We start from the raw sequence: 27,642 nt of genomic DNA on the forward strand, positions 1-27,642 counted from the left end.
TCCAGACACTTGCTACGATAATTTTTTAATGTAAAAACTTGTGTTAGCAGCAGTTCAACTACTTCTCCAGTGTAAATACAGCCCAGAAAGCTTTACAAACAAGAAGCATGTAGGTCCCATGCTATCTATGCACCAAGATCATTTAAAAGAAGCCTGTCCTGCTCAGCATGAAGAGGAACTGTAATGCAGTCCTGCCAGTAAAAGGAAATAATCCAGCAGAAGTGCTGCTATTTTCTTTTTCATGATGGTCTTCCAAGTAAGCATCAATGAAGAAGAAAGAAGCTGGACTTTGCAAAATCCTTAGTTTCATCAAAGTTAAAATAGAATAAAAATAATAAAAGAATATTTTAGGCTTGTGGAAAAGAATTTGATCACTGGGCTGAATTCATGGGCATGTCAGAAATGTCAGAATGATAACACACCCACGAAAAACGAAAACCTATCCTCACGTTTGGAAGGCACTTATGATGAGCTCTGGTAACAACTTATTACTGACAGAAACTCTCTGAGTCAAGGTTACTGCAGCCATGAAAGCGACCTGATACTTCAGTACTACAGCTAAGCAAAAACCTTAGAAGTGTATCCATTTTGTCAAATGCACTTTTAAAACCAACAGGATAGCTGGGAAGCCATTCAACAGAAGATTTTAAATATTTCAGGTATCACATGTTATCAGAATGAATCGAAATGTCTATTTCTTTTTGGGCCTACAGCCTTCCAAATAGAGATCAAGTGAAAAAGGAGGGGCTGGATCTAAATGCTTAACAGAGATGTGCGTAACAAGCCAAGCAGAATCTATGAAGGAAAAAAGAAACATACCTAAGAGGTCTGAATGGCTTTGCACTGTATTAGAAGCTCTCCCTGATAAGGCTTTAGCATCCTTCTGGGCACACAGAACAAGCCCCAAACCCCTGTTCATGTACTCCATTCCTCCAGAGCTCAGCTTTTGCCAGGAAAGAAGCTTAGAGGGAGAAAATTTCCAGGCTGCAGTGCAATGAGCCATTCTGCTTCTATTTAACTATCTCGTGAAAAATTCACAGACTAATGCTGCGGCAGTCAGCAGCAAAATTCAGAATGTCACATTCCTCAGATCCTAAGCCTGCTTGGGTCTTTAATGCACTGCCTCTTGTTTTGTTCAGAATCTCTGCAACCCCCACCGCAGGGACTGAGGTGTCAGACCACCTCTCCTTCTCCTGGTACACAAAGGATCCCTGGTCTTTTCCTGACAGCGCAACCATTTCTTGCTCTTCATCTCTGATGGTTCCTCACTGCAGAAAACCTGACCCACTATACTTAGGGTCCCATTTACAGAAGTCTCTCATTACTCACTCTTTCCCAAATCATATTCTTCTGCAGCAAGGTAAGTGCTAAATGGTTATACAATAAGAAGGCTGGCTCCTGCAAGTGCTGTGATATGTAGACAAGGAGCCCTCTGGACTTGTCCACAGTGTTTCCTATTTTGTTTGTATTAACAGCCTTACCTCTAAAAGCTCTCATGCGTCAGTTCACTTTCTCTTATACACCTGTCTAAGAAAGTCAAACACTGCACCTTAGGCCTCCTTTTATAGCATTTCCAAAACTTCACCTTGGCTAATTAAAAAAATCTCGCTACTGCTTGGATGCACATCAGCCTACCGTGATCCAAATGGTGGAACTGGACGCACAATCTGAGATAGACAACACTTGGCATGCTACCATAACAAAACAGCTGCAGGTCACTTTTCCTTCTCATTGGCTGGAGTCTCTGAAACCACCTTCCCTGATGTTCAAGTTCATTGTGTTAACGCTCTCTGAAGTTAGAGCTCTGCAACCTGCCCTGTGTGTGCCTCTAGAAGCTATGGCTCTCAGAGCATCTGCCATCACCTACAAAGGACAGCAGAACTCACAGCACACATTTAGATTTATGTATGTAGTTCTTTCCAAAGCTGTTCAGGAAGTTGGTGGATATCTACCTTTCAGAACGAAGTCCCAGTGCTCAAACTTCCAGGCAGAAAAAGAGCTACTGGCACATATCCTATATAAAGGAGCACATCGAGCACATATCCTATATAAAGTCACCTCCAGTTATGACTTTGGAAGAGCTTACCCGGTTAAATATCCCTTAGTTTCAGACTACAAGCTAAGCCAGGTTAAAAATTAAAAAAAAAAAAAAAAAAAAAAAAGAAAAAAGGTATGACACTTAGAATCAACAGGAGAACTAGCAAAGCAAAAAAAAAAAAAAGTCTACAGGAGAGAACGGACAGATGCCTGTGGGGAGAATATCTTAAAATCTACGGTAAAGTCATACTTGGCAAAATTCAATAGATCTGGTAAACATCAAAGATAAAATTTAGCAGGATAATTCCACCAAGCACCATTAAAAGAAAAATGGGACCAGCAGGGTTACCAGTGAAAAACAATGCCAGGCCTAATAGCACTGATCTACCAGAAGCAATTTATTATGACACCAGAAATAGCTATTTTCACAGTGGATGCTTGAAATGAAAACTTTAAAGCTTCTTTAAGTCTTGAGCTATAGCAAAGTATTCAGCCAGCCAGCCAAAATAGCTGAAGGGAAATAGGAAGGCCACATGTGGAACTAATTACTCATGTAGAGGCTATGACAAAGAACATTTCTCCAGACTTTTCATGGGGGCTTCACTTTCAGGAAGTAACTCTAATTACTGTTCAAGTCTCGGCAGCCTGCATGCCGCTGACAGTTCCAAGAAAAAATGAACCTATTTGCCCTTTTCTTGGTCTGAAATGCCAAAATATAAAAGCGCGACTGGAGGCATTAAAAAGAAACAAAATAAGCATTGGCTTATTGCAGCAGATTCTCGAGCTGAATTCTTTTTATAAATTCAGTTTTTCAGCCTGCAGAAAACAGCAAATTCTGCCTACATTAACTCGCTCTCCGTTGGCTGCAGCAGAACTGTACATCTTGACTTTTTACAGCTTTTCCATACTGGGGCCCACTTCCTGCCCGGTTGAAGAAAAAAATCTGGCCTGAAGATGAAATGACTGCTTAACATTACACTAAAACATCTGGTACCATTTTATACACAGACCCATGTCTGAGAGCAGGCAATTCTAGCGGTCTCACCAGCGGCACAGTGCATACCCAAACCTCCCTAGGGTGACATCATCCCATATATGGACTCTCAGGCCCAGCCCTCCCCCTTTTCCTGGTCCTAAATTCATTGCCAGATCCCCAGTCTGCTGCAAATGTGCCACGTCAAGACTGGAAATCACAGCACTTCAGTGTGTTTCAGTGAGTGCTGCAGAGTGTGAGGGAGAGCCGAGCACAACCCGTGATGCAGGAAGGCAGTTTTTCCCAAAGACTAAAAGAGGATTTAAAATAAATAAATAGAAGCGTCCGGAGATCCTGCTCCGTCGCCCCAGTGTTCAGACTACCTGTTCAGGACAATGCTGTTGTACAGTAGTCTGCACATTGGTTAGACTGGGCAAGGGAAAGCAGCGACATGGACTATTGGGGACGCCAGTTGCTCTTGCCAAGGAGAAGACAGTTATTGCTCCTTTCAGATCTCATATACAGTATTTTTCTTCACAGGTTTTGCACACTAGGGAATAAGAAACGCTAAGGGACACTGTGAAAAAGGAGGACTGCAGAATAATGCGGGGAAGACATTCTGGTAAGGCCTACTTTGGAAGAACACCTGGCCTATGACCTGGCAAACCTAGGTGACTCCCCCCCCCTTCCTCCAGTCATCACTGCAAGAAAGATGGAGCTCTGATGATTTACTAAAACCTATGCAAGAAATGAGAGAGGTATACTACCTAGACGTGTACTGCTTAGAGAAGTGTACAAGAGCATAGTTGAAGTTCGGTCATTTCCTTTTTTATTTTTTTTTTTTTAAATTTAAAATAAAGTTTATTTTTGCCCACAAACTAAAAAGGTAAATTTAATATTTTTTTACTCGTAGCAATCAGTATAAATATCTAAGGAGTATATTGTTTTCTTTTAATGCAGAAGAGGCTTGCTAGAAATATGTATTCCGAATAGCTCTTGTTATGAACTATTGATCTGAAGATCAATTTTAAGAAAATACTTGCTCTTAAAGTAATAAAGTAATATAAATGAATGCATGAATATTATTTAAAATTATTGTAAAATATATTATGTCGCTGTTGGGAGAACTGTACTTTGATTTTCTATGCAACTGAAACTTCTTTGCAAGTAACCTATGCTCTATGTACTAATGAAAACTGGGAGGGTTGCCATAGGGAATGTATGACTACTCCGTGCTTGGCTTCTGCCATGTAGCATACAAAATATTTGATTGTTAAGGAAAAATTACCTCTGAAAGCGCAGGATGTAATGGGGAAAAGTAATCCAAATCAATCAATAAATAAAACAGAACAAACAGCTTTCCACCCCATACCTGCCTGGCTATTGCTTGTAAGTGACCAACACCGATTGATTGTTGCCGCTGATGAATAGCTTGCTTTGCTGATATTTCTTCTAACATTCTAACATCTTCTAACAAAATGATAAGTTACTTTGTCCTAAATCCCACTGATAGAAATGGAATTTGTAAACGAATGCAGAAGTTTGCTTTGGTGAATTTCCAGCTGTCCTGGTAGGGGAAAAAAACCCTCAGGCTGAATGAAATCCCCACGGACAGAATAATACAAAAAGTCTGGGCTGCAATCTGATACCAGCTGAACTCCAGAGTCAGCTCCCCTAAAGTTAACACTAGTAACAAACTACTGCAACCAGAAAAAAAAAAATCCCATCTATATGGTGCTCATTATGGCCAGGAAGGCTTGCAATAGCTGTACTATAAAAAGAATTAGCAGAAATATGCAGCCATTAGTATAATAAGCAGGCAATTATGCAGAATGCGTGTTATATTCCAAACAGCCTTGATGCTGTACAATTAAAAAAAAATACGTATATTATTATTACCTTTCTCACTGCTCCTTCAATAATCAATAGAAGTCCTTTTGGGAACGCGGCCATGTAGCATTAGTGTGACTGTGCCTATACTGCTTGTCTTTCAGCCTGCAAAGCGACAGCTAGCACTGCCATTTCCCTTACCCTCCCAAAAAAGCTTATGCATTTTGACTTAAAGAATGATTACTTCTTTTAATTGCAGATGTACTTCCAGGTTGCTCACCCTCTCTTCCCTTATTTCACCAAAGATTATCTTCAGTGTTAAATTAGTGAGTTTTAATCCATATGTAGTCCGAAGGAATTTTTACCCTCGTTCTACTTTAAAGTGAAATTACAAGCAAGATAAATGTAGTCATTAATAGCAAAGCTGAAGAAATAGGCACAAATTAAAGGAATGGCATGAGAGTCAGGCTTGCTTTAATATTTCTCAATCTTTAAGCTTGATTGCTGTTTTAGGCATAAAAAAATCTGAGAAGTTTTATGACTTTGTCACAGCGGTAGAAAAATGGCTTTCAAATTGCATTAAGAAACTTGCTCTGTTACACTTTCAGGGGAAACGCTCACAAGTATGTTTCCTATCTATTGCATATTTGCATATCCACTTTTTGTTTGTTTGAGAATTCTGATCTAGAAATTAAGAAAGTAGCGTTAACAGGCCGTGTGCGAAACCCCGTTAGAGACAGCTGTTAGAGATAGCTTACATGATTGTGGGCTAAATAAGCAAAGAGCACCAATACATACAGAACGAGTATTTCTCTTATCTCTAGTCTGCCATTTGCATTAATCTTTATTTTAAATGGCCTTTCTGGATTTAGGAAGCGATTCCCCTCCCATACACCCATGACTGCTCAAAGTTACATTTTTAGCCTGCAGGGCTGAGAGCTAGGAGGCCCCTTGGCTTGGGGCTTGGGAAGGGGGGGCTGTGCACAAAGCAGCCGATACGGGAAGAAAGCCTGTATTGTTAGCGATGAATAAGGAAGTATATCTACTTCGACTCAGCAATCAAAACATTTCCAAAGTGAATTAAGTGATTCTCTGCTTCTTCAAACGGCTCTGTTTTAGCTAGGAAAAGTTCTAGCTGATTATAATCAGAAAAGACTTCCAAAGTTATAAAATAGAGGTTTTAAATAGGCATGACAATAAACACAAGGCAGCCGTATACAATTTTTTCATGAGCAGAAAAAATCATTACTATTTGCAAAGACTATATGTATATACAAGCATATATATATATGAGAGCAAGTTTCAATACGTAATTAATCACAGAGATCTGTGTGCAACCAGAGAGGTACCAAAGCTTAAATCTGTAGTAGGAGTTAAAGGATACAGCTCACGTTATCATACAATGCTCAAAACTAAGAAAAGCAGATGTGGACAGTTGAAGAGATCAGGGATTCAATATAATGAACTTTTGTCTTTATCTTTTAGTACAACCAAAAAAAATTAAATAGGGAAGAGGAAAAAGTATTTAAAACTTTTTCTATATGTATATTTTTTTTAAGAAGAAAAAAAAAAAAGGAGAGTGGGAAGCCACTGAACCCTACAAAATTACAGAGCAAGCGAGCATCCAGGGGCAAAAAACCACTTTAACAAATGGCATTTGACATTTCTCAGCCTTGTCTTTAAGTCGCTCGTTGCCTTCTGCACTACAGTCAGCAGCACTCTGTAATGCGGCTGCATGTCAGGAAGGATGCAGCTCTGCTCCCCACGCTCCTTGCCCCCCTCCCTGCACCATCACTGCATGTCCACAGGCGCTGCTCAGACCACCCAGGTGCCATCGCTGGGTGCAAAACAGGACGGCCCAAAGAGCCAAATACTGGCAAACAGTTCCGAACTCATCAATAGAGAGTTAAGTGATGATTACCTTGACATCAAAAGATGCTGAGCAGGCTGGAAGATGGAAAAAAATGTAAATCTTAGGCTGGGTAGGGTTGGGTTTTTTTTCCTCCTTCTTTGTCATTATTATTTATTTAGTTCTTATCAAGGACGTAAGTCAACAACTACTTGCAGAAGGCTTTCCTTCCCAAACTGCACTTCATTTTAACAAAATCTAATTAAAATAATGTTAAGGATCAGGTTAAACCTAGAAAAGGACAGGAAAACTGTAGAGTTCAGAATGAAACTTTCCTGAATAATGCTATTGTGCTTCTGTGCTGCATTTTATGCTGCATTGCAAAACGGTATCTAAAAATAACAGCCTTCCTCGATCACAGCTGGAGAGAACATAATTCTCAATTTGATTTCCAAACTACCTATATTTAAAGCCAAATCCTTCCTATATGTTCCTGTAAAAATAACACTGGAAATCATAGCATTTTGTTACGAATACTGTAAAATACTCTTAAGCCCTTTCCTGACCTAATGAATGAACCAGACAGAGCACACAGACGTTTAGCCCTTTTGTCAAGCCAACTAGAATCCAACTTTTAAGAATATCTGCTTTTCAATGAGAATCAAGTGGAGGCAGAGCAGTACCACGAGCAATCCCAATTCTCTGAAGGCAAAATGAATGTGCCCCAGTTACAACAAGTACAGCCGTTTGCTGATTGCTTGATGAATTCTCCTTATGCACAGTTATTAGAAAGACCGCACAGCCTTTCATTTATAACTCCTACTCACGAATTCCCTGATAGCTGCTAATAGGAAACCTATTAATTACAATGCATGTTTTTGTTTTTCCAGTCTTTTTTAAAAACTATTGTTTGCCAATGATTTTACCGTACAACTCTTCCAAAGATCCACAGCACAGAAACTGAGACCTAATTTTCTCCCAAACCACTGATTTATTTGACAACTCAACTCAGACGTTATATATAAAACAAGCAGTTTGCTATACGTGCTTTAAAAGTACTTTTCACTTGTCACTTTTTGCATTAGAATTACCAGGTGGGCAGGGAGGTGTGCTGTGCCATATTAGCGCCCAGACTTATTTCTCGAGTTCTAAGTAAAATTTTAAGCAAGTATATTATAAAACTAAAGGGAGAACATTTAATGACTTGGAATTAATCTATTGTGCCTAAATTAGCTAGTCATGCTTTATGTTTGTTTATGTTTTTAAGATACATTACTTCATTTTGCTAGTTTTGAGGAAAATAGATATATTTTATGTAATCTAGGTCCTTAATTTGTATCATTCTTGCATATTAGCTAAAGTGTCTTTAATTTTAAATCAAAATAATTATTACTGCTAAATCGACACACTAATTACATATTAATTTATTATTGGACTATCCACACCATCAGCCCTTTGGTAAATGCACCCCTTTTGCAATCAGCTCTCAGACCTGAGCTTCAGTGCTCCTCTTCTAAGTGGGATATACTTAGCACTGGTTTGAAGGCTTGCTGCTTACCTATGGAGGCACTAGTGAGCAACAGGGATATAAGAACACCGTTACAAAACAGAATTATTCCATCTGTATAAAAAAGTGATACAACTATTTACCTCCTACTTCTTTTATATGTCTATGTGTTTATACTTTCTGAAACAATGCCTCAACACATAAATGTCATTGAAAAATTGGATTACATTTACTGTGTGTATTTTCTATATAGTGAAGCATCACATCTTGTAATGTAAATGATACTACTTGCTTTTTTTTTTTTTATAATATTGATCTGAAAAACTGACTGAAGCTCAACAAATTTGTTTTCTAACAAATTATGGATTTTGAGAGAGAGCTAAATTGAAATAATATGCAAAGCAAAATACTAAAGTGATATGATCGTGGTAATGGGACAGCTCGCACATATTGCCATAATGGATATAAAATGCAACTGGTTTTCTTTCCAGTACATCACCCTTAACTGGGTAAATGTGCAAGTTGTTGTCTCCATTTGTACAGGAAGATTTTTATTTATTTTTAACATGCAAGATTATTGTACTTATCTGCTCCTAGAAAATATGTACTGTGTAAACATATCCTTTATCTTGAACTTCAGTATTTCTGTGCTTCCAAGAAGAGTCAAACCATCTGGTTATGTTACCACGTGTGAGTGCAATATGCAGGCAGACTCCTGCATGAGTTGCATATAAAATAAATTACGGTAATTACGGTTTCAATTATTTTTTTTTTAAAGACTGTTCCACGTGTTGAACTCGTATCTGATCCATGTCAGCACAATGCCAACTGATGTACTGAAATGCTTATTTTACTGAATAAAATCAAATTACGTTCTTGTCCTACAGCTCGCAATGCTTTAAAGTTTAATTCTGTTTTGTGTGCTCCCCCCAACAAAGTCCCCCAAAGCGGATGGGTACAAAGCGATCCCCACCAGCGGTGATGGCTCCAAGGGACTGGCTGGACGGAGTTGTCATGTGTCTGCCTGTCTACACTTGCTGTGCAGAACATCCTCTCACCTGTACAGCAGGCACAGACAGGCAGTCACATGACAACCCAGCCTGAGTGACAGCCGGCTCTGACACCCCAGAGCATCTTCAGCAAGAGCTGCAGCCACGAGTCGCTCTGGATCTCAGATGGTCGGTCAGTAACCAAGCCGCGTCCTGCAACCCACCTAGAGTCAAACCAACAGTGCCTATAAAATACAATAAAACCCACTGCTGAAATTTTTACTGTGCTTTCTATAGTACTCTTTTCCTAGTTGTTCTCATTAACTCGCTAATGACAGGTTTTATTTACGTGCAGCTCTGTGGCACCACAGTAAATGGGAGGAGAGAGTTCTCAGCCATAAAACCCGAGCAACTCGCGCTCTTAGATTGCTGCTGTGCAGAACCACAAGTGTTGCTGTTAGCCATACAAGTGAGCGCAGCTTGCTGTGTGGCAAGTCAATCCTAGAAACACACACAATGTCAGAGCCCAAAGGAACTTCTCCCCTTTTTGCTCTCTTACCCCCCTCTCTTATTATCTCCCTCTCAAACCTTACTGAATTTTACAATTGGGAATAAACTGAAATTACAACACAGGCTGCATCTATCACCAGATACAACCCTTTGCTATTGAAGGAAAAAGGAAATATTTGATTTGAAAATCAGAATTAAAAAGATTTTTCAAATTAACAAAAATTTCACATTTCTAGAAGTTCTTATCCTAGCCCCAGCATGGCATCCTTTGGTCTCCACTGAGGCTCTGAGTGCTTTGGAAAGAATAATAAATTAAGTTCTCTGACCATGCCCTGTAAAATGCAGCATTGCTTTACCGACGGTGTCCTCCTGGTTATGGCCGAGCTTTTGAGCCACTGGAACAACTTTCCACATTCCCAAAGCCTGTATTGTCCCAGTGTAGAAATTGCTAATTCCAAAACTTCAGATTTGCAGGCTGGCTTTTAAGTGAATCTTAGCACAAAATGATACAGCTTTTTGTGTGAAAGCAGTAACAACTGAGAGCTGAAATGATTTCAAATGGATGTGTGTGTATACATATTATATATATATTTGTAGGAGATGCATCTTGTAAGTCTTCAGCTAATATTACATAGAGTACTTCACTAAAGAAAACTGCATTTGTGAGCTATATGAACGTGCTAATTTTGCACTTATTTACAACAGTCTCAAAGCAGTACACAACATTTTCCACGCTTAATCTTGAGTTCATGGAAAAGCACAAAGTCGCAGTCATGCAACAATTTTATGAACACAAGCAACTGTGTGCAGGGCCAGAAACTAATTCAGATAAGTGTACACATACTAATAGCATAACCACTGTACCCACGGTGATCCATAACTACAGGATTGAAAAGAACTCTTAGGCACTGATTCTCATCTCATCTAGCACTAAAATCCCCTTGCATGTTTGAACAGCAGCAAAACCACATCAATAACTATTGGTCCCTTTTTTTTTTTGTTTGTTTTTTTTTTCCAATTTTGATACCATGCAACAAATTTTGAAATGCTTTACTTCAAAACGCATTCCACTGTACTCTCTGCTCCAAAAGCCACAGCTTACAAGTAGAAGAAATAATTTGCATCCTCCTAATGGCACTAGCAATTACTCGTGTTGAGAGAGCGATTTTCATCTCCGAGTAAATTCCAGACTACACAGAACAGGCTCAGCTTACACCAGAGGGGGTACACAGCCCCAGAGGTCCCAACAAACGCTGTGGCTTTGTGAAGCACATTGTCAGAGCTCTCTGGTGCACAGAAGCTGCAGCCGTCCTCGCTCAGGGGTAGAGGCACAGGGGGAATGAACTCACTGCTGTGCTTGGGAGAACAAAGGGGAGAGCAGAGCTGCATCTCCCCCAGAAGTAAGGAGATGCTCCCACTGCCAGGGAGGAGCCCCAGCAGGGACACGAGGGACCTGAACTCCCTGTGACCTCTCTGAACACACACCCGTGCAGCGCCGGGCACAAGGCAGACACGTAAACATCAGTATCACTTCACACGTCGCTGAGCACCACATATCTTCCTGGGGTGGAGACTCAGCAGCATGCAGCCTTTTCTATAATGATCCGAGAACAGGATGTGACAACTACCAAACAGAGCTGAAAGTAAGGAGAACATTTTAAGGACACTAAATATAATTACACAAATTGGAATTCAGCCAGGAGAGCAAATATTTGCTGCTTTATTTTCAGAAGCCAGTAGTCTTGTTTCTGAAACAAGCCCCCGGTCTGTTGATTAACCAAATGGTCAAGAGGTGGCTTTGACTGTTTTTACAAAGCGTCTAAAACAGACCTCACTAATTTCTGAGTCCTACTGGGAAAGGCTCTGAAATAAAAGAAACCCAACATAACTTTGTGAACTATTCCACAAACAGAATAATCAAATTATGCAGCAAATTTGTACTCAACAGGGAACTTCTTCCACCCCCAAAATGTGGAATACTGTGCAGTTAATGGGCTGCTCGGGGAGGTGGTGGAGTCTCCTCCCCTGGAGGTGTTCAAGAAGCATCTAGATGTTGTACTGAGGGACATGGTTTAGTGGAAATATCGGTGATGGGTGGATGGTTGGACTGGATGATCTTGGAGGCCTTTTCCAACCTTGATGATTCTATGATTCTGTTACCTTCTCTTACTATCATAAGAGATTCCTAGTGATCGCCCATATCAGCCTGAATGAACTCCACGTATTTCCACGACTCTCAAGCACACCTGGTTGGCAACTAAGAAACTTTAAAAAAAATTAAAATATACACGTGGAAATCAGACAGTGGCCAATTCTCTCCACATGCTGTTCTAAGATTCCCAAGTGACTATCTCTAGCACACTACACAAACAAACCAGTTATTTTCAAGTTGCATAGCAAAGGGCATTCCATAAATATTTGGAGGAATTTTTATGTTTCCCACTAAACAAAGATAAGACAAAAAAAACAACATCAAAACTACCACAGAAGTTGCCACATCACATCTTAGATGCTTCTCCAAGTGCTTGAGATGGAAAATAGAAGGGATGTAGATTTCAGCACATCACTTACCTGTAGTCAGTTACCTGTACCTAGTCTAAGACAGTAAGTTCTTCAAGGCAGGTCAGAAACAAAGACAAGTTTTCACATTCATAAAGGCAACTTCAGTTTGTTTTTTTTTAATTACACAATTAATTATAATTTAATGATCATAGAATTAAATTTCCTGTTTCCACCTAGCACATCCCTGACTGAAAATTTAATCATTTTCTTGTTATAGTATGTACATTCAAATTCCTATACACCTTAAACAAAGGGGTAAGGGGCATAACCTTCAAGGTTCAACTAATTTGTCCATCAATCCTACCATCTACCTAAGATTTCAAAATGGCAATAGACAGAGGGAAAACTCTCTGCTGACCATCATGATTTCCACCATCAACAGTATTACTGGAGTAACTATTACTCAAAACATTCACTAAAATTCCCTCTTTACCTGTGCCCAATTTTCCAACGATAATTAGAAAAAAAAACAGCGTACAGAATAATCCCATTTAAACCTTTAACACAACAAAGTAACAACAGAACTGCTTTTGAGTTTTGGATAGAGGATATTATTGCTAACATTGTTGGAAAAAAAAAAAAAAAAAAAAAAAAAGCCCAAGCAGAACAGATCAGCAAAAGTTGGTTCCCAAATTTGCCTAACAACATATTCATATTTCATAAAGTAAGGAACATAAACATCTTGTTTATCATAGAACTACTTTTTTCAGACTTAAAGATTTTTTAACAGGGGGCCTTTTCTGGCTTTCCAGTAGCAAATGTGAACACCCACTGCATTTGGCTACAGAACACCACAGTCAGGCTTATCAGCTTCTCAGAACATGAAGCCAGACAACAATTATTATCACTAAATAAACTGCTGTAGTTACTTCTAGGAGTAACTGTAACCAAACAATTTATGATCAACTTACAGTAGACATATAAGAGCAGCCCAAACAAACACATAAAAATAAACAGACCACTCCAAAATGGGCTTTTTCTATTTTAGATCTATCTGTGAAACCACAGGAAGAGAAGTTTAAAGAGTAAATAAATAAATAAAAGCAAAACAAAATAAACCCATCACAACACCCTATATTTGTCACCAACATTTTGATGGAAGTCTTAGAAGGTCAGCATTCTTCATAAATCAAAACCAAGAATTTAAAACAACTCAGGTGAAACCTTAAATCGTTCATTCAGATCAGTACGTATTAATTTCATATTTTAAGGTGATTTCAGAAGACTGAATGAATATTGTTTTTCTAGTAGACATCATTTTTTCATTTCTTACCTCATCATCTTTATACCAAGACAGGCTTTCTGCAGTTAGAACGAACCAGTATTCCTTGGATCCTCCTTTCATGATGCCAATATTGTTGATGGTCAGCCAGCCCTTCCGGATGACCTGTGCAGAGGTGCAGTCAGGCACAAGTTAAGTTCATTATTCATTTAACATAATTCTGTCGCTGCATTCATACTTTTAAATGAAGAATTGTTAAATAAAACAAGAATAAATACATTTTTTTAGCCCAGTAAACTCAAAACAGTGTTTTTCAAGTTCCTGACTTTCAAAAAGTCAAAAAGCTGGAGAAAGAAGAAAACCTAAAGATTATCTTGTATTTACAGCAAGTACAAATGAACTAAGGGTAATGCAAACTTTTATTTCTTTGCTGCATAACAGCACAGAGTCGAAGTCCATTAAACTTCACATATGATTATACTGACAGTTCTAGGAACAGCACCTTCTCTCTGGAGAAGCACACAGCTTCTGGTGTGCATGGGGAACATTCAGAAGCTGAAAGATTTTTCTGCAGTCCATGGTCCTCTTTCTCCAAAATTCAATAGAATGTGATAAGGACAGGAACATGAGAGCTGTTCTCCTCTTGTAAGGTAAAAGAGGAGAAAAAGAAAAAACTAACAAAGCAAAAATGGCGATTGAAGAAATGCATAAAGGAGAACTTGCAGAAAACATACAACTTGAAGACGGAAAAACAGAGGAGAAAGCAGACCTGTAAGTACTAAGGCCAGGAGGCCATCTTATATAGAGAGAAAGGGACAAAAGAAAACTGGAGAGGAACGAGAACTCTAGAGATGAATCAGAAGAGAGACCAGTGATGAGAACTCGTTTATGCATCATACAGACGGAAACTTTTAATTTTATTGGAACATTTATTTTCTTCTGTTATATACATGAATAAATAAATGTTTCTTCCTATCGGACTTTAAATAAGCAAATAGAACTCCTCTCATAGGTACAGGCAACCTCAGACCATTCTGTTCTTCCTGTCAGAAAACCCTTTCCTTGCCTATGAGACACTGAGATGGAAAGAAAAAAATGCTTAGAAAAGCCTTCCAGAATTCCCTCAGCAAGTCCCACAAGTGTGGGACTGTGTGATCAAACCTAAGGTTCCTCCTGTTCTACGGGAAAGGTAAAAATGCAACATTCCTTTCATAGAACTTGACTAAGAAGTCCAATATCAACAGTCAGTCCAAGAAAAACATTCAGTGTCGATCATCTACTCCTTGACATACATGAAGTTTTAGGGTCAGAATTCCCTTCCATTCAGCATGGCACTGAGCAGTTTGGGCACTGCACTGCGCAAAGGAACAAACCGAGTAGGAAAGATATTAGAAGTTGCATCAAACTGGTAAACAGATTGGTACTGCACATATTGAGAGCATCAGGTTTTTTGGCCTGAGTGCAACTTAAAGGAGCCACGCTGATAAGAATTTGATTACCCACCAAATCTTCATTTTACTTTGTGCTGCTTAATGAAGTGAAGTTTTAACAGAGAACAAGTAACGTGAATATATCCAAACAAGCGTACTGGCCTTCATGTATCTCCCACAGATTAAGTTGTAGAACCAATCTACTTTATTATTAATTTATTTTCACTGAACTACATAAATGCAGCTTTGTGGAAGAAATTTTAGGCAAAATTTAGTCAAATAGGGATTTCTAATTACCTGAGCTTTGCCTCTCAACAAAGTGAGCTATACCTGTACCTCACAGCAAATGCTCAAAGGCAGTTAACCTCATGTTATGCTCACTTAAGGAGATAGGACAGGATGCCATTGAACCATGCAGTCCACAACTTAACGTGCTGTTTTGCTTCCAGTGTAGAACATGTCGCTTATGGGAAGCACAAACAGCCAAGGCCAGCACAGTACTACAAATTGTTCTGGATACAAATCTTAGAGAGGGTAAATGATTTAAAGACAGATACCACAGTAGGAATAGAAGGGTGGTTTCCAGAAGTAAACTGGTGAGAACGTCTGAGAAGCAGGATTAAACCCCTTACAGGTAATGGATGAGACATAATAATCTACATATTCCAACCAATGCTTTCACTCATCATAAAAGACAGACTTTGTAGAATGTTAAGATAGTCAGTTTTTCCTCATTTTGATAAAAAATTTGCAACAGAGGTCTCAGCGCAGACTAAGCTAAGGTTTTAAAGTCTAACCTATACAAGACATTTAAATAGTAAATGAAGCTTTTAATACTTCCTTCCTATAAATATAAAGACTGTCTCAATAGCTCCAGAAGACCCCCCTGCTCCAGTCTGACACATTTCACTATCACTGAGTGTGAACAGAAACAAGCTGACTTGCTAGTACAAACATTGGGTGCTGTCTTGTAAACAAAAGAACTTGACAGTTACTTCCTCAAGAATCCTGTGTGCTGATGATTAGGCACACAATGTGACACGAGGAGCAGGGCACCAAGCTATAGCAATACCTCGGGCACATGTTTGTAGAGAGCAAATTGCTACATCTTTTAATGCATAACTCTCCTGAAAAACAGGGTACTGACTTCTGATCTCTACAGCAAAACATAATTACAAAAAATACTTGAAAGCAGTTTCAGGGTACATCATGGCAGAGAATATGATCTCGGTGCACTATAACATCCAAAGAGCAACAGTGGAACCTTATGTTCTTTTCACTGAATTGTTCACTGAATTTCCCATATACTTTATTTTTAAACAAAAAATAGCTACACTTTCAAAATACTCAGTATCAATGTTGGGGTCAGGGGAGAGGGAAATGTCAGATCAAGGTGTAAATGCAAAACAAAGTGACTTTAAGCAATGCACTTTTAATTTCCAGAAGAGCTGAGTTCCACCTTACACTCAGCAAATTTCTCAGAAGATAAACCGAGCTGTATTTTAGAGGTGTCCTCCCTCCCCTTTGCTGCAATTGGCAGCAAAGGCTTTCAAAAAGATTTTTGAAGTTAAGAACTCCAATTTGTGTCTGCTTTATTTGTTTTCGGTCACTTTAGCTATTTTGTACAGTACTCAACTACTCGGCATGGAAAATGAACGTTGCGTTTTTCACTATTGTTTTCTCAGTTCATCTTCTGGTTGGTTTGGATTTAGGAGATCCACTTGAATAGTCTGTGTTGATTTCTAAATGTCACTCTGCACAAACCGGATAGTCACAATGTGATTTACAAGCCTCAGGAAGGTGAAAAATGTGAGTATTGCCAGAAGCTAGCAAAGACGATATTCTGACCGGTAGTCAGACTCCATGTACAGGATGAACAAGAGATGACACAGTTCCTTCCTTCAGAGTCCTGATATCTAATCTGGGTGTCTGAAAGATGAAGCTTAGAGGGCACAAATGCACATGAACAAGCCAGAAGGAAGTCGCTTTCTGACAGCTCTGCTGCATGAAATCCAAATCACGTCTGTGCTTATATGCCACCATTTCAGGGCTAAAGAGGAAAACAGGATTTTACACACTAAGTGCTTTTTAGGGATTGCTGTTTGACTTGCTCATTCCATTAAATCAAAAAAGATACTTGTGAAAGAAATACAGAAGAGACTCAGTAAGCATTCCTCTTATTTCAAAAGAAGTATTTCAAAGACGATTTAAAGCAAGACAGGGAAAATTGGCTGAGCAGACAGAAATACAAGTGTGAAAATCTTGAGCCTGCCTACAGCAACGTTACAACACAGCATTTTGTTGAATTAACATAGTCTTCTACTGAAGTTAAGAAACGTAACTCCATTGAAATACCTCTGAATGCATAACACCAGACCCAACACAGCTCCACTTCATCTTGTAATTGCTGTGACACAGCATGCATTACCAAGTAACAAGCACACTGAGGAAGAAAACAAACTGCAGGAACTAGTGAGGCATCCTTACGAGCTATTGATCCTTCAGCTTCAACTATGAAGATTCTTGCGCTACAATCAGTACTGCTGTGCTAATGCAGTATTTTGCTGTAATTTGCTAAATTACAGAATATAAACACATTGTGCATTTTGTCTGTGTCCAGCAACAGAAAGCATCTTGAAATGACATCATTTCCCTGAGATCACTGCACAATATACCACATTACTTTCAGAAGAAAGGAAAAGATGGCAGTGACCAAGTCCACACCTCCAATTTAAAGAAAACTGTAGTGTGTACTAACACCCAGCAGTAGAAAACTGAAATATGCTTCCAAATGTCAAATCAACCACAATAATAATCTAAAAGTAAGTATCAGTAAGCATCATTTCGAACAGTACAACCCTACTCCTGATAAGGTGAAAACTCAACAGCAGCATGACTTGTTCAAGGATATTTCAAAGTTTAGCATTATGCTACTGTTCATGAGCTCCACTTCTAGAATCCCTCACATAAACATTGGCATGTCTTAACAGAACTGCTTCGTCAGGACTTTCTGAGACCACCTCACTGAGCAGGGTACACGTCTCCACTTCCATCCAGTTGCTGTAAAAAAAGATCTGTAAATATGCTTCTTCTTGGGACATTCAAGGTAACATGATTCAAGTGCATCTGAAGAGAAGACTATGTTAATTAAAAATAATTTTCCTAAAAAAAAAAAGAAACAGGAAAAAAGATACTGCTAGTGCAAAAAGCTACTTATTAGCACAATAGCTGAGGCCAGGGTCTGAACGCTACTTGCATTCAGAGAAAGTGAATCGGATTATGGGCGTCTTGCTGGAAACGAGGTGGGTCAAACAAAACCTTTATAGCCAAACCCCCGAGTCACTACACTGACATTAATCTCCTCCTCCACTTACATGGGCAACTTGGAGAACAGTAGCAGAAACACAAAACAGAATTTTTATACAGGTGAAATTTAATCCTCTGTAATTGGAGCGGTTTGCATTCTCACACACAGCGATCTTGACTGGGCACATGGATCACAACATCCTCATCTTCTGAAGTTTATCAGGAAGGGAAGTTCTCAACAAAAGCAAATCTCAACATACATAATACAACAGCTAAGCGCGGACCAGCCTCCAGGATCCGGATCTTGTTAGTGTGTTGTGCAAAACTAAGCATTATATTGATTATTTCAAGCAAATTAGAAGACAAACTAACCTGTGGCTTAAAAAGAAACTTTGTGGAGTCAGGTCAAAACCTCAGGCGGTAGCAAAGAAAAGAAAAAACAAGAGAGGCCAAAGATTGAGCATGAGAGGATAAATTAGTAGCAGGAGAAAAAGGAGCAAAAACATGTTAAGAGGAATTGGCATCGCATTCTTTGCCTAAAATACAACATTGCCCAACATATTTCTGAGATGCATGAAGACAGTCAATAGCTATTTACATCATACCAGTTCAAAGCACATCACAAAAAAGAAAAGCAATGTGATTGCAAACAAGCACTCCAAAAATGCAGGAAAACTGAATGATCTTGATTCCCCTGACAGATTCAATTCCACTGCCGTCAGGATCAGTGCTGCTCAGCCCTTTTTTTTCCTTTACTAAACTCTTTAGTCATACAATTTAAAGATATGGCCCCAAACTGGAAAAATGTGTATGTTTGCAGCATAGATATCAGATAATGCACACGGTAGAAATTTACTTCTTACACCTAAACATCACTGAACCAGAAATACCTTGTTATAAAATTGCCTGCTGTTTCGGCAATTAATTCTGATTAGTAATATTAAATGCATTCACATTTTTATTTATTCATGAGATGGAAGGAGTAGAAAGGAATCTGTCCGTCATATACTGATCCTTTTGGAGCTTTGAGAAGAATACTGAAGAGGCTTTAGATATTTTTATTTCTTCTATTGGAGGTAATTACTTTATGTAAACCAACAATGCCAGTAATAGTACCTGTAACCATAAACAGCATGTTCATTTCCACAACAGCTAAATTGTTTTTGATTACCAAAAACTATTATTCACCCACCCTTTCAAAAAATAAAATTGAAAAGGTTTACTATAAATAGAGGCACTCACACAAGATAAACACTGCTTTCCAATTATATAATAAACATCAGTTAGTCATTTTAGTTTGAAAAACTTGGTAAACTATAAAAATATTAATTTTATTCAACATTTTCTATAGCATTTTGAGTTATGCTAGGTTCATACTTGTAACAGCACGTTAGTGGCAGTTAAGTGATGAACTGCAATTATACTTCATTGAGGAAGGGTTACAAACAAAATAGCTCAACATGAAGTAGTTTAGTAGCAAGTATTAAAAAAAAAACTCAGTGAGTTAGAGACAAACTTTTCTTCTGAGAAGCTAAATGAAAAAGCAACAATAAAGCTTACAGAACTTAGCTCGTACAATTTGCCTTGAAGGCGGTAGATTGGTTCCCTGAAACAGCAAATTGCAAAAGTGAAGTTTTATTTCAGAAACATTTCTCATTGTTTTCAACTCCAAACAATTAACTTACAAACATCTGCTTATTATCTTTAAAATAAAAGGTTCAGCAAAGCCCTTTATACCAATGAGTAACTGAGTTGCAGTGTACAATTTACAACTCCCAGCTTCATCTCCACTTCTTTAAAGAGAGAACATTCACTTAATTAAAAAATCATTCATTTCATTTGTGTATTTTTGAAGAGTCAGATAACTGGCTGATTTTCCTTTTATGGGACACTCCATAGTGATGACAGTTGTTGTGTTTGACACATGTTCCGGCACAGCTAGATAAGAAGGAAATCTCTCCTCAGAGGGGAGAGGCAAGTCTTTGAAGCTTTTTCAGCATTTAGACCTTTCAACTTTTTTCATTTTAGTCCAAACCATACATTACAGCAGAAATGTCACTCACACCGCTCAGGCTCTGGGGGAGCATCACATTCAAGAACTTAATGGAGTAATTTTGACCAATGTCTTAATAAAATAGCTTCCAATTTCTTGGTGTGAGAAGGAGACTGGCTTTCCATCTCCAAAAAGACGGCTGAGTCAATCCTATAACCTCCTATTTATGACAGCACAGATAGAGACTTTCTGAAACCTCAGGTTTAGTACTTGAGGGATCTATATTCAGTGGTCACACATGAGAACTTCAGCCTTACACCTTTGACCACATTGCTCACAAAACCATCAGGAAGATGGTCAATGTGGGTAATTATTTATACTGAATCTGATTGGCTTTTTTTAGTAGAATTTACAGAAACCCATTAAAGTGTGTACTATTTCTACAATACTTCCTTTTCTTTTTTTTTTTTTCCCTGCTCAAGACTTTGCAAAACACTCAAAGCAAGCAGAAATGCTCAGCAGCATTTTCATTATTTTAATTTGACATTAAACTAGGAGTGATCCTGTGAAGTACCAAGTACCCCTGGCCTACACAAGAGCACAGAAGCAAAGCTTAGCAGCACTTCGCACCTTGCAGAATCAATTCCATATCGTTATCAGATAAAAACAAAAAGCCAACTGGTTTTATGAAGGAGTCTCAGTGAAAACACTAATTTGACTGAGATCAGCACTTATTTTTTGTTTGGGTCGAAAGAAAATGACAGTACGCAGTCAACAGTTTCAAGAAGTTAACTGAAAATTTTCAGAGGTAAGGGCAAATCTGTTTTTGCTTGCTGAATTGCCCCTTTGCTGCTATTAAGCTGTGAGCACGTGAGAACAAGAAAAAAACTGAGTGACAAAGAACACACAAGCAAGTACTCACCAATTTTTTGGATTCTGAAATTCACAAGCTTGCAGTTAATGGAAAAATGCATTTGTGTGTAACATGAAAGACTCAATGCATTAAATGACGTGGGAGGGGAAGCACTAACCAGAAGGGCAAGCAGTAGCACGTTTTTAAATAAGTAATGATGGTAACAATGAAATTCAGGTGGCTCTGAAAACTTCAGTAAAAGAAGGAGATGATAATGCATTTTATGTGTTTCATGCAGAAATGGTAAATTATAGATCCACAAAAAAATAAATGCAGCCAAGTACACCAGACAGCTTGGATTAACTTGCACATGCCATTATCCATTCTCTGTTAAGGTGCCTACCTGATTTCCCACTGCACTTTTGTTAACCTGACTGCTTCTTTGTTGGGCACTAAGGAAAGCAGAGGAAAAAAGTTATGCTGAAGAAACTCAAAAACTAAACCAGTTCCTGAGCAGTAGATTATAGCAATAATAGTTACTTTTGATTCCAGCACATAAAGCCAGTGTAACAAAGAAACACAGCAAAATCATTGCATATAGGTGCATCTTTCACTGTGTTTTTTTCCTCTTTTACACTTCCACCTACTTCGTTTTATAGGAATATTTGCCTGCTTAGCACAGAAGAGAGATGCACAAATAACCCCTACCAATCACCTCCTTTGCAACAACGTTCTACTTACAACGGTAAAAGTTACTAAAAACAGAGAGATTACGGCTCATCTGGGTAACTTTGGAAATGCTAGCTTCAATAAATATTAAAAAAAGACAAAAAATAATAATAATAAAAAAAGAGTTATTTCTGTTATTTAGAGCACTACAACAAAATCCTCCCCTGCTGGAGACTTCTTAATAGCTTTGTCTTGACAGTTTGTTTTGAATATTGTTCTAATATTTATATGCACTTTGAGGGTGTAAATTTAACCAATGGACAAAGCTGCCATGAAGTTGGTTCAAAAACCTGGAACCTTGTAAGAACAGAACACATTTAAAATTATAACATTTAAAATATTTTTCTTAATTCTTGGACTCTGGTAATCCCAGTTCCTGAAACAAAACACATTCCTTTCCCAAATACACAAGTTGTTATTAATTTTAAAAGCCTTTGCATTATGCAGCTTCTACATGGTAGGCCATACAACTGCAATATTGCTGGAAATAGGAAATAGATGTTCTAACAGTAGGCTTCTGCTGCTTTACCACCAGAGCAGCCACTGGTGACAGCAAGTTTTTTTTGGATTACGTTATACTATTTCAGCAGGCATTGATTAAGTGACAGGAAAAAAAAAGCACAGATTTAGATAGCTATAACATTATTCTGAAAGAGTAAGAAAGATAGATGTGCTTAGATCACAACTGAAGTTCCCAAGGCTGAAATCATTTTATGCAGAGATACCAATCCAAAGAATTGCTGGAGCATCATAACTCAGTTCTGTCCCAACTCTGATCATGCCTTAGGGCCATAATCTATCAAACCAGCAATCCACACACTGTCAGAGAGAATATCCAGAGTGATGTATCTGTTTGCTGGGCTTAGTTCTCAATATTTTTGGTCAAACAGCAGTTCATGTTTCCTATGCATCATCATAACTTTGGTGCACAAATTGTGATTAAACAACCAGGATATAGAAAACAGAGCAATAACTCAGATCTGACCAGTTGTCTGAGAAGCACAATACATCTTTACAAAACTTAACTGCCATTCTTACAGTGATCATTGCTGGTTTTTCTCTTTCGGTTCATTGTCTTATGAAAGACAATTAAATAGACAACTAATGTCATACTAAGAAATCCACATCTTTTAGCAGTAGTCCATCTACTGTTCTAAATACAAATTACTCTTCATGCAGATTGAAGCACGTAGTTATGTTAGAGTTACACAAACTGGAAACAAACCCAATCCCTGCATTTTACCAGTCATTCCCCACTTAAATGAGACAAGTATTAATATTCTAAGATTTTCCCAAAATGAATACATTTCTTCGCAATTACGTAAAGTTGTTCTAAATATTGGCACTCTTAAAACTTTCTGAAGCCAATTCACATCACGCTGTAACCACCCCAAACCCTGCAATGCTGCACAACAGTGTGAAATGCCTTGAGCTCTCGTTCATATGAAGAAGGTTCACTGGACTTAGGCTTGTGAAATAATACAGTCACAGGAGACAGCTGGTTAGAAGACTCAGCAATCAAAAGGAAACAGTAGGAAATCTGAGGAAGCTACACTTCAGGATGTTTAGATACTGCAGAAGTTTGCATGCTCCCCCCAGAATGATTTCATTTTCAAGTTTTAGCATAATTGCTAAAACAACAATATGATTATAGATTAAAATGTGTATTTTCTACCGTTCAGGTCATAAGTAAATATTACACATTAAATTTCTCTTAATTAACCAAGTCTTCTCTTCCAGTTGATCACAAGTCAACAAAAATAACTTGCCTAGTCATCAATTTCAACTCCTATACAGACTTGCTTAAACTTATAGTTATTAGTAAAACTGTCTAGAGCCATTTGTTATCCGCTCATGTCCCTCACAAAGGGGCTGGGAATTTCCAGATCTCAGTTGGCTAAAGAGGAAGAAGCTTTGCTGAGAATCTGGACACTGCAACTATTTGGAAAAGGATGTAGCAGTGAGGTCCACAGACTGAACTACAGGCCCTAAAAACAGCATCCATGAGCAGGATTTTTCCAGGAAAGAGGCATGAAGCAGCTCCAAATATACCTGGCATTCCAGAATCCAGGGCCATAAATAGGAGGCTCCAATCTGACATAAGGAAACATCTTTTACAGTGAGGAGAGAGTCAACTGGGATAGATTGCACAGAGAACCTGGAGAATCTGTTTTTTTTTTTCCCCTGGACATTTTCAGGACAAATCCCTGAGCAAACTGGTCTGAACTCAGCATTGTTTCTCTATGTGATTTCCCAAGGTCACAACACACCATTACTATGTAACGGGGTGTTTTCAGCAGGCTTTTTCCTGTCAGAAGAGGATGAAGTGAAGCAAATAGCAGGCAGGTTGTTGTCTTGACCTCTAGAAGGCCAGCTACCATTCCTACAACATCCTGTCATTTGTCAAAAGAACTGATAAAGATATCCAGGACCTGAAAACAATATCAGAGAAAGTTGTTCAAGCTAAACACAAACAGTGCCTCACTTTGCCTTTTCCATTCTCAACTTTTTGAATTCTGTATTATAGCTTCAAGACACGCTGTCCACGTTGTAGACCTTCCTTTTCAGTACTAAGTAGAATAGGCCATAATATAACATGTACAGTGCTGCCAAACTTAGTTTCCAGCACCACATGTAGATGAAACCCATTATGATTCCAAACACTGTTATAGAAAATGAATAAGACTGAAGAAACATTTATTTGTCAAAGTATGGAGACATCTTTAACATTTTTACAAGTGTCAAGGAGATGGTATGAAGTCTCTGACAAAAAAAAAAAAAAAGACTGGCTGGGAGCTGAGGGAGAACATTTTGGAGAATATTCTCACAATCTTTTCAATTAAGAGGAGAATGTCAAAGCAGGCTCTGGAAGTTATTCTGCTATTATTCTCTACAGCCAAACAGCAGGCACACTTCTGACACTTAAATTCAGTGATATGTTTAACTCCAAGCAAAACTGTTTTACACAGAATCACAGCTCCCAAAACAAGCATTAGCAACAAGGAGAGTCCACAATAACATACATTTCTGTGTCCTTAAAATGGATACATCAACAGCTTTGTCAATGCCTCCTCTTAAAAATCGATGCGATTCCCAACCAAGATAAAATCCTCAGTGAAATCAGATTTGTGAACTAGGGTAAAGAATCCACTACAAGCATATATTGAAAAAGAGCATCCTCCTGCATGACTGGGATTTTGCAGCTTCCATCCCCATTGTCACAGCATGACATATGTTGAACTCATTTAAATTAAGAAAAAAAACCCACTCTTCCAGTGTCTTTATAGAATCTATATGTACATACTTTGCAAAGCCAATGAAGTCTTCATGGTTGGTGTTGATGTAAGAAACCTGGATATCAATCAGCAGCAGCACCTATTAGGGGAGACAGCAGACCAAAAAAAAAAAAAAAAAAAAAAAAAGGTGAGGTTGAAGAGTGAGACTGAGAAAAACTGAGAAAAAGAAACCTTCATTTTTCTCCATATTCTCTCAATATTTCTTACATAACTGTTCGAGCAAAAGTTTTCTAAGTCATACCACTTCTGTTCATATACTTGGTTATAAGATAGATTACAGGAAAGCTTAACACTTCCCTCTGCTGTTCTTTTTCCCCCCTTCTGATAGACATAATTTTCACCAACTTGCATTTGCTCAGCTCCTTAAGACCAACTATCTGTTGTCAACAAGAGCTTAATAATATGCAACAAGTTTTTGCAAGCTAGGTCTAATCCTGTCTACTTGGACCGTTTCAGTCAAGCCAGCAAGGAACCTTACAATATCAGGGCATCGTTTGCTTTAGGTACCTCACGCAGAAGTGATACATAAGCTAGAACTGTGACAGGAAATGTACAGTCCAGGGACTAAGCAGCCATTCTGATGCAGACGCCATGCACAAGTGATAAGTTCGTCAATGAAATAATGAAACAAGTGATCTGTGAAAGAGCAAAATTTCAACTTACTACTTGCTAGTCCTTTTAGATGCAAATTTGAATCAAACTTGATAATCTACCCAGGCAAAGAGTTTAATAAGGCATAGGAGAAAGCTCAATTCCACCCTTGGACAGCTTCTTGAACAGATATGAGACTGAAGGGAACCATGACTGTACTTTCCCTTCATCTTTCCAGACTTCCGTTTATCAGCAGGAAGTTAAGAGGAAACATTGCTATCACAGAAGTCCCAACACTTCACATAGGACCTTGCTGAACACAAAAGAGGAAGCCTTTAGTGTCTTCTGCTCCCTCCCATCCAGAGCTTCACAACCAGGGCTAACAATTTAAATTGCATAATTACCCACTGTCCACACTGATGCCTTTGAGGTGTCAGCTTCTCAGTAAATGCCATTTTCAGACTGAAAGGACAACACTTGGGACGGATAAGCCTCAGCAGTGAAAATGAAGTATGAGTTTTACTTTTATAAAATACTGACATAATGACCACTTCATTAGAATACCAGGCTCTCTTAACAAAGAAGTCCCATCTATTTTTTTTCCCCAAGAGACCCTAACATCCACATGCTTTACTGTGTTCTATCAAGGCATCACAATACTGTGCTTATGAGCAAGACTTAAGCACTACGAATAACTCCACCTGGATCCTTTCATACTCCTCAAACTGTAGAGTTATTTCTGCACAGCTCTACAAATGTAGTATCACTCTTGAACTCCCCATCATTTCTAACAAACATGTAATGCCTCACGCTGTGCAAAAGATAGTGGGGATTTCAGTCTAGCTCTTACCTTCCAAAAATAACCTCTCTAGAATTTTGATTTAATTGTGATAAGCTGCTAACAGCATAAATAATGATGTGGCTGTGAATAACGTATTTGACAAACTCTTGTCTTATACAGAAAGATGGTATTTTGTACATTGTTCTGGGAAATTGCCAGGTGTAAGCACATAATGAAGAATGGGAGGGAAAAAAAAGAGAGACTACTTATTCTAAGCATCTTCTTCCAAATTTTGAAGAAACCAAATGAGTCAACTAGAACACTCAGCAAGCTTATGCCCACTATGTTCTTAGAAGTTATTTAAGACTTCACTTAAATTGTTCTGTGATTGTAAAGAAGCAGAATATGCTGCACAGCTTACTATCTTGCATGTGGAGAGAACTAGTCAGAGCCGAGAACTAAGGAGCTCTGCTCAATGCTTCTTCCCCAGTTATACTTCCTGTCACACTCTGCACTCCCCAGACAACAATTCCATTTCCATCTTCGGTAAATTTTCTCATATGTAGTCCAAGCCTTAAAGTTTCCTGGATTTGGAATGCTTAACTGGGTGACAAATATTTTAAAAACATTTCTCTGCATTTTATTCATTTATTTTTTTCTATACTTCAAGGAAAACTATACTCAGAAAAGCTATATATCCATGAACCTGAATGGTACTGATTAACGAACTCTCAAAACCAAGTTTAAAATATCACAACTAGAAATGACCAACCTAATAGCAATCCCTGTCTTTTAGAAGAAGTTAAAAGTAGGGACTTTTTCTTTCTGATTTTAGAGATCACTTTCTAATCTTCACATTGGAGATACTACCTTTCAAAGCACACAATAGCATTCAAAGGTCAGTTCCAGTGGCTCTAACCTATGCACCTCAGCAAGTCTGTCAACATGGCCAGGGACAGACAGGGCCAAATTGCTCAGCTCTGTGCACTGTGGTACAGGAACAAGCTATCGCTATTTTAAGCCAACACTGCCATTGAGGCCCAGTATCCTTAAGTCATATCTTGAGCTCACTGGATTAAAAGGTGCTGTCACCCAGAGGCTGCTTGCCCAGTCAAATAATGCTGTTTCTGAGCCATTAAGCCCTGGGATAAAGAGGAAAGTTGCATTACCCTGAATGCAATTCT

At 38.5% G+C, this 27,642-nt stretch overlaps 1 protein-coding gene and 1 long non-coding RNA gene across 6 annotated transcripts in view; one reads left to right on the plus strand and one right to left on the minus strand.

Moving 5' to 3' along the window:
- Positions 1-27,642, minus strand: part of DNM3 (dynamin 3) — a 166,772-nt gene that overhangs the window by 103,624 nt on the left and 35,506 nt on the right. For 4 of the 5 annotated variants that reach the window (XM_052665622.1, XM_052665620.1, XM_052665619.1 and 1 more), the window contains exons 12-15: positions 25,095-25,165; positions 21,465-21,513; positions 19,792-19,821; positions 13,531-13,644 (exon numbers count right to left, since the gene is read on the minus strand). In XM_052665622.1, the coding sequence (XP_052521582.1) occupies positions 13,531-13,644; positions 19,792-19,821; positions 21,465-21,513; positions 25,095-25,165 (264 nt within the window). The remainder of the gene's footprint in view (positions 1-13,530; positions 13,645-19,791; positions 19,822-21,464; positions 21,514-25,094; positions 25,166-27,642) is intronic. The other variant, XM_052665623.1, reaches the window with a different exon arrangement.
- On the plus strand, positions 3,170-9,467 carry LOC128072139 (uncharacterized). Its single transcript, XR_008202148.1, has 2 exons — positions 3,170-3,250; positions 3,551-9,467. It is a non-coding gene; the product is annotated as an uncharacterized LOC128072139 (long non-coding RNA).

This window comes from Tympanuchus pallidicinctus, unplaced genomic scaffold, assembly GCF_026119805.1.
Source record: "Tympanuchus pallidicinctus isolate F22 unplaced genomic scaffold, pur_lepc_1.0 scaffold7, whole genome shotgun sequence".
NCBI lineage: Eukaryota > Metazoa > Chordata > Aves > Galliformes > Phasianidae > Tympanuchus > Tympanuchus pallidicinctus.